Source organism: Neovison vison, chromosome 1 (assembly GCF_020171115.1).
Source record: "Neovison vison isolate M4711 chromosome 1, ASM_NN_V1, whole genome shotgun sequence".
In the NCBI taxonomy this organism is placed as follows: Eukaryota; Metazoa; Chordata; class Mammalia; order Carnivora; family Mustelidae; genus Neogale; species Neogale vison.
In genome coordinates this window covers 140,639,998-140,654,230 of record NC_058091.1, presented here as the reverse complement: position 1 = coordinate 140,654,230, position 14,233 = coordinate 140,639,998, and the positions used below count along the sequence as shown (strand labels likewise).

The 14,233-nt window shown below is 42.1% G+C and overlaps 1 protein-coding gene across 3 annotated transcripts in view; it reads right to left on the bottom strand.

Moving 5' to 3' along the window:
* RNF144B (ring finger protein 144B) overlaps positions 1 to 14,233 on the bottom strand; it is an 82,934-nt gene that overhangs the window by 25,938 nt on the left and 42,763 nt on the right. For all 3 annotated transcript variants that reach the window (XM_044259579.1, XM_044259589.1, XM_044259598.1), the window contains 2 exons: positions 13,759 to 13,863; positions 2,384 to 2,444 (listed from right to left, as the gene is read on the bottom strand). In XM_044259579.1, coding sequence (XP_044115514.1) covers positions 2,384 to 2,444; positions 13,759 to 13,863 — 166 coding nt within the window. The remainder of the gene's footprint in view (positions 1 to 2,383; positions 2,445 to 13,758; positions 13,864 to 14,233) is intronic.

Below are 14,233 nucleotides of genomic sequence, written 5' to 3'. Positions count from 1 at the left end.
CATGGTCACCAGACTTAACATACTTCCAAATATAACGTACTCCCCATACTTTACAATAGTAAAAATGTCTAATCAGCAGTTCCTCCAACACTAAACATAGAATCACCATTTGACACAGCAATTCCACTCCTGGGTATAAACCCAAAAGAACTGAAAGGAAGGACTCGGAAAGATACTTGTATCCCAACGTTCACTGCAGCATTATTCACTATAGACAAAGGTAGAAACCACCCAAGTATCCTTCAACAGATGAATGGTTAAACAAAATGTGGTATATACATACCATGGAATATTATCCTTTGGCCATAAAAAGAAACAGAAGTCCTGAGACATGCCACGACATGGCTGAACCTTCAAGACATTATACAAGTGAAATAAGCCAGACCCAAAAGGAAAATATTGTATGATTGCACTTACATGAAATATCTACACTAGGCAAATTTACAGAACAGTCAGCAGAGCAGAAGTTACCAGGGGCTGGAGGAAAAAGGGAAATGGGAAGTTATTATTTAATTATAGTTTCTGCTTGGGGTGATAAAGAGATGGTAGCAATGTTTGCATAAAGTCGTATATGTTCTTTTTTTTTTTTATAGATTTTTTAGTTATTTATTTGACAGACAGAGATCACAAGTAGACAGAGAGGCAGGCAGAGAGAGAGAGGGAAGCAGGCTCCCTGCCGAGCAGAGAGCCCGATGCGGGACTCGATCCCAGGACCCTGAGATCATGACCTGAGCCGAAGGCAGCGGCTTAACCCACTGAGCCACCCAGGCGCCCAAGTCGTGTATGTTCTTAAGGCCACTGACTTGTACACTTAAAATGGGTGAAATGGTATGTTTTATGTTTAAGATAGATGTTATCGTAAGGAAAAAAATATGGAGGGCACCTGGGTGGATCAGTTGGTCGAGCGACTACCTTCAGCTCAGGTCATGATCCTGGAGTCCCAGGATCGGGTCCCGCATTGGGCTCCCTGCTCAGCTGGGGGTCTGCTTCTCCCTCTGATCTTCTACCTCTCATACTCGCTCTATCTCATTCTCCCTCTCTCTCAAATAAATAAATAAAATCTTTTTAAAAATATGGAATTATTCCTATAGATGAAGAAGCTTAGATACAGTCTATGTGATGCTAGGCAGGTCTCAACCTCTCCAATTGTCACTTTCTTCATCTAAAAAATAAGGATAATAAAATCCATGATCAATTTATGGGATCTGTAGTGGGGCATCTGCCTAGAACCTGTGATAAAAAAATAAATTCTATGTATGAGTCAAACTATTTGATCAACTTAAAATGCATCAAAGATAAGATATGCGAGACAACCCATGAAAGACTCACACATGAGAGAGAAAGGTTCCTCTTTCCTTCATTTTACCTCTTAGACTTTACTAATCAAGATTTAAGAGTTAGCAATCAGAAAACTTGCATGTTCATGCTAGATGAGAGTTTATTTTATACACTCAATGAGACTATGTGTTCTAGGGGAACAATTTTCTCCTATTTCTCAGATATAGAAAAATAGACCATTTAGAGGCACAGGGGGGCTCAGTTGGTTAAGTGTCTGACTCTTGGTTTCAGAGCGGGTCATTATCTCAGAGTCCTGGGATGGCGCCCTGTATTGGGCTCACTCAGCAGCGAGTCTACCTTCCCTTTCCCTTCCCCGGGCCCCTCTTCCCTGCTTGTGCAGGTACACTCTCTCTTTCTCTCTAAAATAAATAAATAAATCTTAAAAAAATAAAAATAAAAAATAAAAAGATAGAAAGAAAGACCATTTAGTTCAAGAATGTCCAGAGTGTGACAGGACAGAAGGGGCTACTTAAAAAAAGATCTTGGTAAAAGAACAAAAATAATCTTACAGATAAAAAGGGAGTACAAATAGAAAGCTATATAAATTACCCCAAGGCCAAAGCCAGAAAGAAAATGAGCCTGGTAGATTGTAAATTGCATTAGAATGACACAATCACTCTGATTACAGGTGTGGTATCAAAAGAACAAATAGTGAGTATTACAAGCAGCAGTAAAAATGTTTGGGTCGATGGAGGTTTTGAAGTGATCTTCACTAGTGGGAAAGCTGGTGGTAAAACGCATTTTAAGGAACATCCTCTTGTGTGAAACTATACAACTTTTGCAGAACTTGCCTCACATGAGCCAACTTAAAAATACACAACAGCCAACATAAGGAAGCTTCTATTTCCTGCTAGTCTGCATTTTTTTCTGCCTGAGGCTGAGAAAGCTGAAATATTACGGTGCAATGCCAGCTTTTCACCTTTCGGAGTGCCCCTGTGGCTTTGTTGACAGCCCACAGCCTCCTTAACCTGTGGAGGTTAGTGTGAAGATGACACATGGAAAGCCACAACTCAACATGGGGACAGAAAGAGGAGGGCATACATACCTCGTTCAAATTTTAACCGCTGGTAGAGCTGAAACTGATCCACGGGCACCAGGGAGGCAATCTGAAATCAGAGATATTAACAAGATGAGGTCTCTCTCCTCACTGGAGCCCAGAGTTCCAGCCTTCACAGACCTCTCCTTCTTGTCTGGCTTACTTTATACCAGTGGTTCGAGAACTTTTCCTCTCCACAGTTCCGTGGTAAGAAAAGCAGCAATTTCTACGGTGGCCACTATTCGAAGCACCCAAGACAGGACTCCTTCATCAAACTCCAAACCCTCAGCAGCTACTAAGACCAGACAACCAGACTTTTGGACTTCTCCAATTATTTCTGTATCTATATGAAAGATGTTCTTTATCACTCCACATTCATTTAAGAAATGTTTAAAAGATTACGGTTCTAGCTTTAGAACCCTTAAAAACTAAGGCCAGGTAGATAGTGCCTCAGGAATTAACGAAAACCTCATTGTCTCCTCGGGAACAGACTCTTCCAAACAATATGAAAATCATTTCTTCAGACAAAAAAAAAATCACTTTGCGGGGCCCTTGGTTGTCCCTCATCGTCATCCGTGTCCTGGTAGGAAAGAAATGCTAAAGCTATTTCTTGTGATTGAACTCCTATTTCCATTGCAGATGGCGATATGAACCAAAGGTTTACAAGTAAATGACAGTGAGTCAGACCTAACCAAAGGATATTTCAGATTAATCCTTTCAAATTGCATTGCGAAGTCAGATGCAGGAAAAGCTAACTGCTCTTACACTGGCATTCTAAAAATAATACCTCCATTGACGCCAACTATATTGATGTTGCTTAAAAGATTTATAACTGAGAAAACTCAAGGACTTGATATTAGGCTTCTAAACATTTAGCAAGTTGATACAGGACACAGTCGTAGCCTTGGCAATTCTGACTCAAACATTACATGTCCTTTGGTATGAAATATATCTAGACAGAAGTTCCTGCAACCAAAGAAAGGAAGTCTGCCTTAAGAAAACAAGAGTAAAAAAAAAAAAAAAATGAGGCAGTTAAAAATTACACTTAACATGTGTAAGGCTGACGATTCACAGACCTGTACCCCTGGGGCAAATAATACATTATATGTTAATAAAAATAATTAAAAATTTAAAATTTAAAAATTACACTTAACAAATACAGTACATTTTAACAGGTATTCAAAATCAAATCCTCCTCCTCACACACACAAAAAATTCAATTTGTTTACTTGGCAAATGAATTAAACAAAGTTAGCTAAAACCTATGAAGGACTACAAAACAGGCAAGTTCAGTCTTCTCCATTCCAAGTACAGTAAAACATAAATTTAATTTAATTATAACATTTTTCTCCAGCTGGGAGGAAAAGGTTGCATTTTCATCTGGCACTTTCAATAAAGCTGCTGAGCAATCACTGTAAAAAAAATTATGGTTAATTTTATATGCTATGTGTTATACCATACTTTTTTTAAAAGTGTGGTTAGACTTTTATTACACTGAAAGCCAGTTCTGTTTCATCTGTTGTAATACCACCTGGACATCTTTCCTAAAAGACAAAGGTGTCTCAAAAAAAAATTCTGAGTTGGAGACAGAAGACATAGGTAACCAAAGGGATGGGAGGCATTAAGGAATCTGAATTCAATTCCTGACTTAGTCATTGCTTCCTTGTGGCAGAGAACAAATAATCTAATACTACTTCAACTTTGGGGCCAAGGTGACTTGGAGATGATGTCATCTGGGCTGAAGAGACCTCAGTGAGAGTCTGTAGATCTATTTTAACCGCCCCCCCCCCAGAGGCCTTTGATTCTATGGGACAGTCTTATACTCTACTTGCCCCCAACTAAAACAGCTTCTGGACTAATGAAGAACTTCTTCAAATCCCTCAAAGTCAACTCCTAAAAATTCTGATTTTTTTTCAATGACATGCAATATATGTAGCAGCTAAGTCAAATACTATTGACGGAAGACAAAGCAAACAGGAGATAGAGTACTTTAGACACAGACAAAATGCTAATGAGAAAACTGAGACAAATTAATGCAGTAAAAAGTCAACAACAGGAGAGATGGATGCTTCTTTTTTTTTTTTTTTAAGATTTTATTTATTTATTTGACAGACAGAGATCACAAGTAGGCAAAGAGAAAGAGGAGGAAGCAGGCTCCCGCCAAGCAGAGAACTCGATGCGGGGCTCGATCCCAGGACCCTGAGATCATGACCTGAGCCGAAGGCAGATGCTTTAACCCACTGAGCCACCCAGGTGCCCCGAGATGGATGTTTAATTTTAAATTGAAAGCTAAATTTCATAGAGGACACGTCTCTGCCAACAGGGAAGTCAGAGGGCTCTGGTTTTTTTGGTCTTTTATTCTACTTTGAATCTCCTATTTATTATTTTTTTAATAGATCGAAGATTTTTATGGAATTAAAACTTAATAGGGTAAATCATTTTTTCTATTGAAATTTGTGATTTAAAAAAAAGAAAAAAACACCTTAGTTCTATCCCCACCATTCTCTTCTCTTCCCAGACCCCACCACTTGGATTTGCACCTTTTCAGGTTCTATCTGACAACGCACTAAAGGTACAACAGTGTCTGGAACCCTGGGAAGACAGACGAGGAAAGGGGGCAGAGAAGCTGCTCTCAAGGAACTTAAATTACCCAGAAGGCAATAAAGACACCTAAGGGTTTTTTCTTTTAAATCTACTCCTTGGGAAAAAAGAGAATCGACTCCTTGATCTTACCATTTGTTGGCTTTATGTATTAGACTAGTTCTCTGAAATGTTTCTATTATACCCATGGCTTCAGATCAGAGAAAACTGGGCCTTGTTTAAAAAAAAAAAAAAGACGATCCAAAGTATTAAATTCCCGGTTTCACTGCCATGTGGAGCTAAGTCTCGATTGCTCAAGGTCTCTTACAATTATAAACCTGAAATAAACACGTTAGAATGATTACTGAAGGGTCGATTAGATCACAGGTTAAAGGGCTACTGGTTTCAAAAGCAAAACAAAACAAAACCTGAAACAATCAGACTTGCAAACTGATTGCAAAACTGAAACGCCAATGAAAGAGATGATGAAGAGGTGTCTTGTGATATATCACTGTCCTCTCCCTGCCAACAAAGAAATTCCAAATTGTTCAAAATCATATAAGAATGTTCCTTTTTAACTTTTTTATTTTGAAATAATCTTAGACTGATGAACTTGGGGAGAGTTCCAAAATCCCATTCTCCCCAACTTCTCCTAATGTTAACATCTTACATAACCATAGGTAAGAATTAAAGTAAGGAAATTTACGTTGATATAAAACAAACTATCTGTAAGCCTTATTCCATGTTCAAAAACTGTCCCACTTTTGTCTTTTTTTTTTTTCCAGTCTAAGATCTAATTCAGGATCCCTCCCTGCATTTAGTTGCCAAGTCTCCTTAGCCTTCTCCATTCTGTGGCAGTTACTCAGCTTGTCTTTGTCTTTCACGACCTTGACCTTTCATGACTTTGAAGAGTCCAGGCTAGTTATGTCCTACAGTGTTCTCTCTGATTTGGGTTCGTCTGATGCTTTGCCATGATTAGGTTGAGCCTGTGCAGTTTTGGCAAGAATGTCACAGAAGTGATGTTGAGCCATTAAGGAAGTACAGGAGGACACCCATCTCATTACTGGTAATGTTGACTTTTTAACTTGGTTACGGTGATGTCCACCAGATTTCTTCACCCTTTGTAATCATCAAGTACCTTGTTCTTGTAGGAATACATTTGAGACTCTGCAAATATCCTCTTTCTCATCATACCTTTGCCCCATTAATTGTTGTATCTATTGATAATCCTTGCCTCTAATAGTCATTACTGTGATATTTGCTTAATGATTTTCTATTTCCATCATTCATTCTGGATTTGTTAATTAGAATTCTACTGTAAGAAAGAACTGTCCCTAGGGTCCCTAGGTGGCTCAGTCAATTAACAGCTCAGGGCATGAGCCCAGGGTCCTGGGATCGAGTCCTGCATGGGCCTTCCTGCTCAGTGGGGAGTCTACTTCTTCCTCCATCCTTCCCCTGCTTGTGATCTCTCTCTCTCACTCTCAAATAAAATCTTAAAAAAAAAAAAAAAAAGCTGTCCCTTCTCCCCCATCTACTTATTATTCATTTTTGTATTCAGGTCAGTATGGACTACTGATATTTACTGCATTCAGGGGGTTCTAATCCACTAATAACCAGATCCACATGCAAGCTGTAAAAACAAAAAATTTCCAAGTATCTTCTCAACTATCAAGAGACCACTTCCATCAGATCTAAAAAATTCTTATCTTGATTTAAAGTGATTTTTATTGCTATTTCTCCTTTGAATTTTATATTAATCTGCCTGTTACACAAAAATTTCTCTCTCCTTCAATCCAAGTATGAAAGACCACTTTTTCTCATCCTCATTATTCTAGAAATTCTTTCCAAAAAGAAAGAAAATTTAATTCAAAGAGAAGATAAACTCAGTATAATTTTAACAGAATAAGAGCAGTAATACAGAACAGTAAAAACAAAAAGCTACCAATCGCCCCTAATCACATTCTGGGTTGTATCAACCTGAGGATGCTTACTAAACTACCTTACTGCAAGCCGTCAGTTCTCCATTCCACTCTAACCATAGCACAGGACAACCAGGGCACTCAAAATATACATACAGGTGGGGAGCTGTAACTGTTACACATGGTGGTTAATTAGATACATCTAACATTCACAACTGACAAGAAATAAAAAGTGAGGTATACATATTAACTATGATCATAATATCCGAGCAGGCATCACCACTCACATTGACACTAGTCCTACAAAAGCTAAAGAAGCAGGGCGCCTGGGTGGCTCAGTGGGTTAAAGCCTCTGCCTTCGGCTCAGGTCATGATCCTAGGATCCTGGGATCAAGCCCCGCATCATGCTCTCTGCTCAGCGGGGAGGCTGCTTCCTCCTCTCTCTCTGCCTGCCTCTCTGCCTACCTGTGACCTCTGTCTGTCAAATAAATAAATAAATAAAATCTTAAAAAAAAAAAAAAAACTAAAGAAGGAAGTGGGGGTGGGGGGAGACAGTAGAGCCTGCTTGCCAGAGAAGCATTTATGCTGAAATAGTGTGTTCCCATAATACTGACCTCGTGTATAAATCTTATGTATAAAATACAGTATGTATAGAAAAGGTTACTTTTTTAAAGACTTTATTTATTTGAGAGAGAGAAAGCAAGAGACAGAGCATGAACAGAGGCGGAGGGTCAGAGAGAGGAGGAAGCAGCTCCAACCCAGGACCCTGAGATCATGACCTGAGCCGACGGCAGAGGCTTAACCGACTGAGCCACCCAGGTGCCCCCATATCAAAGATTATAATATATATTATATTTTAGTTGGAAAAATGAAATGGTTAAAACCATGAACTTAGGGATTGGCTTCATTCAAGTTCTACTCATCAAGGTCTAGACAGCCAGGAAAAAAGAGAAAAAGGAGAAAGAAAAGCCTAGTCTTCACTTGGGTTTGGCCCTTTAAACCATACTTCTGCTACTGCTGCTTTAAAACATTAAAGAGACAGACCAAACAAAGAATCCAAGAGATAGTATATTTGAAGATAGGAGTGACCATGAGGAACTCACTGGAGCATGGCAATTTGTGAGGTGCTATGACTTGCAAAAATACTGGCAAGAGAAACAGTCCTACCCGTACAGATAATGCCTTATCACACCGATACAAAAACTACCCGGGTTTCCTGTCTCAACCCAGAAAATAAGAACTGTCCTTCCTAACATCCCCCATTCATCACTTGAGTGTACTGACTAAGCTCCCATTTTCTCTCTGTACTAGATTTTGAAACCTGCTGGAAAAAAACAAGAGGGCTTCACTGTCCAAGAGCCAGAAGGCAGGGCCCTCCTGGGAAGTGAGAAAGATGGCGGGAGCTGGAATGCCAGGGTGGGAACTGTTTTCACAGTCCCTGAAGAAGGCTGCTTTCGCTGTGCCTTTTTCACCTGTTCTCCAGAACACCCTCCCACACCCTCTTCCGCCTCTCTCCCGTGGCTCCTCCACGGGTAAAAGGGATTTGCCCATGTGCCCAACCATGTGACACGTTCAACCCACTGCTGCTTACTCTTCTTACACTTGCCTTTAGTTGAAGAAAAATCCTAGAAACATTTTCCCCCACTTGTATGCAGTTTTATAGCAAAGCTGTAAATGCATTCCAAAGCAAAATCCAACTGGAACCCTAAAAGTATCTATTGACACTGGCAGAGCAGATTGCTTTCTCCTCCGCCACCCTGAGGTTCGACTCATAATCCCCCCAACACACATCACAGCCCAAGGTTATCACAGACATACTCGGTCCCTTCCCGTCCAGATCCTTCAGCCAGAGCAACAGGAATCTGGCTGCCTGGCTGGGCATCCTAATCTTCCCTCTGTCCTGCCTCACGCTGTGATGATGGGGAGGAAGAGTGTGACAAGAGGACACAGCGAGTGAGGGCTGTGCAGAAGGATCACTTGCGGGGAGCACACGGCTCTCTAGAATTCCGAAAGCCTTCCCAAATAAACAAGCAACAAGAGTAATATCTGTATTTCTTCTGCAAATGTACCTTCAAATTCCTTAGTGCTCCCCTCCCCCTGCCCCCAGTCCTCCATGGCACCCCACAGCCTAAAGCTCCTCCCATAGAAATTCTGGAACCCCCATGCTTGGCACGAGCAGCTGCACACATCCCTGCTCTGGGTGGGGACCCTACCCAAGAAGCAGGCGGTCAGGTCAATGCCCCAGGACTTGGAAGGAGACTTGGTTGTTGAGAAGCTCTTCCCTGCCCTCCACTGCCAACTGGCAGAGGGAAGAAGTTGAATTTCTCAGGCCATGTAATGGTAGGTATGCGCTCACCACTCTAATTTTACAGGACCCCGACAAATGGCTCAGGTTTCCCCAGCGGGGGATGGTGTGCTACTTCCCTAACACAGGAAGGGCAGGGTTCAAGTAGTCATCACCTTTTAATAGGGCTACGAACTCCCTGGGCCTTGCCGGAAGTGACGCTATCAGAACAAACAGTCTTATCCGTAGCGGGTGAGATTTCCGCACCGGGGACCTGAGAAAAGCCCACCACCAGCTGACACTACCACGCGAGGCGGGGATGCCCCGTTGTACTTTTCTAGTGTCCTCCTCCAGAAGCAAGCCGTACTTGGATTGGATATTAAATGCTTTGCTAATGAAGCCATCCCTGATAAACAAAAATTATGGGGCAAAGCCACTGTTGATCCCAACTGGACGCGGTAAGAAGGCAGGGGGACCCACTGTGAGCAGGGGCCGATGCACGGAACACGGGCAACCACATGTGCTAGATTTACACCAGAAAGCATGGGGGGCAAAGAGTTTAAATGCCTGGTGTCCTGTGAAGATGAATGAAGAAATGTTCTACTTACATGTGTTTTATAAGACAGTGGATGATGAAGAATCACATATTATAACATCAACAGCAGCAGCGCCAGGGGAACATGAGTCTCAACCAGAACTATTTTTAACATGTGAAGTTTATTTATGTTACCTGTATAATTAAAATTTTTGTAAAAGCAGAAGAAATAGTCATAGAGACAGAATCCAGTCAAGCATAAGGCAGATAAGCCCCATTATGATATGCTCAATTGTATCTGCATTAAGAACTACCTATTCTAGGGGCACCTGGGTGGCTCGGTCAGTTAAGCAACCGACTCTTGGTCTCAGCTCAGGTCTTGACCTCAGGGTCAAGAGTTTGAGCCCTACAGTGGGCTTCATGAAAAAAAAAGAGGGGGGGACTGCCTATCATAATAATAACCATATACAAGGAAAGCTTGATGTAAAGGAAGCCAGAAAGGAAGACAGTATAGCCCAAGTTCATGTGTATGTGGTATTTGCTTTGAAAGGAATGGTCCCATATAAACTGGTGAAGCTATCAATATCTAACATAATGTTCTATTTACGTCTCCATTCAAAATGAGAGACCACTAAGTACCACCAGCACAATGTTTTCCTCTGGGGACTGAGAAGAAGTGGCCCGTTGGTTAAGAACTCTGACGACTGTACATTCATGCCCATCTTTAGTCAGCCTCTCGGCAGACCAGTAAGAACAGAACCGGCCCTTTAATGCCCTGGTCTTCCTACTCGCCTAATGGGAAACAGACTTTGAAGAATTAAAGACATACCATAGTTTTAGTTCAGAAGATGCTTTTGTCCTGTCTTTTTCTGTTTTTGTTTTTGTTTTTCAAATATCCTTTGGTAACTTCTAAGAGACATTATGGGTTTGTTGGGTTTCCATACTGAAAGATAAACTGTTTTTCGAGTCAAACTGGGTACATGGAACGAGTACCGGGTAAGTGTGTTGAGAATGTGTATGATGGGGAAGGGGTAAGAAATCAGATGAGGGGAACTGCAGGCGAATATGAATAGAAAATTCTATTCTAAGAAAATCAGGAAAATTAAATTCTGTTCTGGAGAGCTGTGAGACAGGCTCTCCTCACCCACTCGTCTGAACACATTAGCTCTAACATGTGATCCCCGATTTGTCAATGGCTAGTGGTTACCTACGTTGAAAAGTCTACAACAATACCATGCCGCTGACCTTTCTGCAGTGTCAGAGATGTCAGAGTCGGTGCTGTCCAATCAGGCAGCCATGAGCCGTATATGGCTACGGGGGCACTTAGAACATGATTAGGGCAACCACAGGAATGAATTTTTAGTTTTATTTCATCTTAATTAATTTTTTAAGATTTTATTTACTCATTTGACAGAGAGAGCACAAGCAATGGAAGCAGCAGGCAGAGGGAGAAGGAGAAGCAGACTCCCCGCTGAGCAGGGAGCCCGATGTGGGACTCAACCCCAAAACCCTGAGATGATGACCTGAGCCGAAGGCAGACACTCAACCGACTGAGCCACCCAGCGCCCCTGATCTTAATTAATTAAAATGTAAATAGCCACATGTAGCAAGTGGCTACTGGACTGGACAGTGCAAGGTCTAGGATACAGGCCTATAGTTAATTTCACTTGTCATCTGGTTAATGTCACTCTGCTGGACCAGAAACTCCATGAGGCTAGCACTGGGCCAATCTTATTTGCCTCTGTATCCTGGAACAGGACCTGGCAGACTGTGCACACTTGATAAACACCACTGACTGGTTCACAGAGGCAAATCAAAAAGGAAGCACCTTTCCTAGAAGGATGATGCATCAAAAGATGCTTGTGAACACCCAAGTCTTACTTCATTTTTTTTTAAAGATTTTATTTATTTATTTGACAGAGAAATCACAAGTAGGCAGAGGTGGGCAGAGAAAAAGACGGGGAAGCAGGCTCCCTGCTGAGCAGAGAGCCCAACTCGGGGCTCGATCCTAGGACCCTGAGATCATGACTCAAGCCAAAGGCAGAGGCTTTAACCCACTGAGCCACCCAGGCACCTCTGAGACTTACTTTAAAACCCACTGCCAAACTGTCTAGCTAACCCAGTCTTTCCCCACTTTAATTTCCTTCTATACTTTTCTCACACAAAAGAAAGCAGTATTTCTCAACAAAGGATGACATAATCAATATTATTTTTTTATTAAAAACATTCCATTATTTCATGATTTTCCTAAAACAATACACTTCTAAACCATTATATATTCCTTTTATCCTTTCCTAGAAAATACTTCAAACTCACTTGTAACCCCTAGCTGATATTCCATGAACTGAACAGGAGACACCCGGAGGCATACTGGTTAAAAATGGTCTATAAACATCATTCTGCCTGCTCTGCTTATAAAACAGAGGACATGCTTTACAAACAAAGTGTATCAACACACACATCCCCACCTACACATACATATGTATACATATCCACGCACACACGTGTGCACACTACTGAGTCTCCAATTATCAGGTCCCTTATTACACAATCTACTGAAGACCTTCTACTCTTTTTTTTTTATTATTATTTTTAAAGATTTTATTTATTTATTTGACAGAGATCACAAGTAGGCAGAGAGGCAGGCAGAGAGAGTGGGGGGAAGCAGGCTCCCCACTGAGCAGAGAGCCCGATGCAGGGCTGGATCCCAGGACCCTGGGATCATGACCTGAGCTGAAGGCAGAGGCTTAACCCACTGAGCCACCCAGGTGCCCCACCACCTTCTACTCTTAAAGCCATGTAGTTATGGTGGTCAGAAAGAACTGGATTAGAATTGTAGCTCTTCTGGGCTTTAGATATGCACTCTTGGGCAAATTACTTAATCCCCCTGTGCCTCCCTTTCTAAGTCTGTTGAAGGGACTGGACAGTTCACCAGCTATGAAAGCATCTGGAAGACCACCTAGTACACAGCAGGTGAGCTGTGTTTGCTGAACGAGTAACTTACTTCCCCTGTTTCATGGGACCTCTTTCCATTCTAACAATCCAGCCAAAGCAAAGAAGTAAAAGGAGCAATGCTTACAATCTTCCCAAAGATGGGTTAGCGTGGGTTATCTCCTGATTTAAAGTGAGAAGGACCTGGGATGCCTGGATGGCTCAGTCAGCTAAGCATCTGCCTTCGGCTCAGGTCATGATCCCAGGGTCCTGGGATGGAGCCTCGTGTCAGGCCCCCTGCTCAGTGGGGAGTCTCCCTCTCCCTCTGCCCCCCACTCATGCTTTCTATCTCAAATAAATAAATAAATAAAATCTTTAAAAAAAAAAAAATCAGATTCAAGGGCAAGGCTCCTGATCAGGGATTGAAGAAGAAACAAAGGAAAATGGTATGTCACAATCTTAAGGAAATGGGAGAACTCATTCAAAAAAGACATTTCTGATATCTGATAAAGATCCAACCAGAGGCCTATGGAATGATTCGACTCCGTCTCTCTCTGTACAACCACAATAGTTTATATTGTCTGTAACTGGTTAAAATCTGTTGTCCATTGGGCCGCCTGGGTGGCTCAGTGGTTTAAGCCTCTGCCTTCGGCTCAGGTCATGATCTCAGGGTCCTGGGATCGAGCCCCACATTGGGCTCTCTGCTCAGCGGGGAGCCTGCTTCCCCCCTCTCTCTCTGCCTGCCTCTCTGCCTACTTGTGATCTCTCTCTATCAAGTAAATAAATAAAAATCTTTAAAGAAAATCTGTCGTCCATTTATCTTTAAAGTATTAGAGATCACAAGACCCCTTGTTCTTCTGCCTCCAAACTGCACATCTGGTAAACCTGATTCCTAGCGCCTTTGACTATTGGAGAATTTCTCCAACACGCAGACAGCATTTATCGATGGAACTGCGGTAAGCAACAGCTTCAACAGTCTGTATGAAGTATCCATAGGTATGCAGCCACAGAGGACTCCTTTAAAGAGGTAGCCTCTGCATTTTGATTCTAGACCCCCTGGCAGGGAAGTACGCAGTGAGGATCCCAGGGAGTAACATCAACAGGCATGAGGGAAGGTCATGGGAGTTGAGCATACCTCCGTCTCCTGCAGGGTCCCGTGGTTCAGGCACACCGTGTCAGGGCAAGCAATGGGAGACCCACAGCCTTCTCGGATTGCCAGCTGCAGGTACTGTTTCAAGCACTAGAAGGTAAGAAGGAAAAAGACAATGACCCATTGCCTCACAGTAGCACGAAGGTCACACACCACCCTTGCCTCCCCTTCCTTCACTGGCAGTCCTGGAGCTCTTGTGCTCGGGGAAACTGAGGGAGACCAAAGTTACCACAAGTGTGAACACTAAGACCCATCGCTTGGGAAAGAAAGCAAGACAGGTGATTAATTACGCATGACCTCATCCTAAGAATATGAGTTTATGCAAGGCAACACGTCAAATTCCCATATGCTCACACTTTTCATCCAACATGGATATGGGAAATAAGAAACCCTCGTTTGCCCTGATGGCAAATGCCTTCTTTACTCTCTCTTTTTTTAACTTATGTGACTTCCCAGTTCC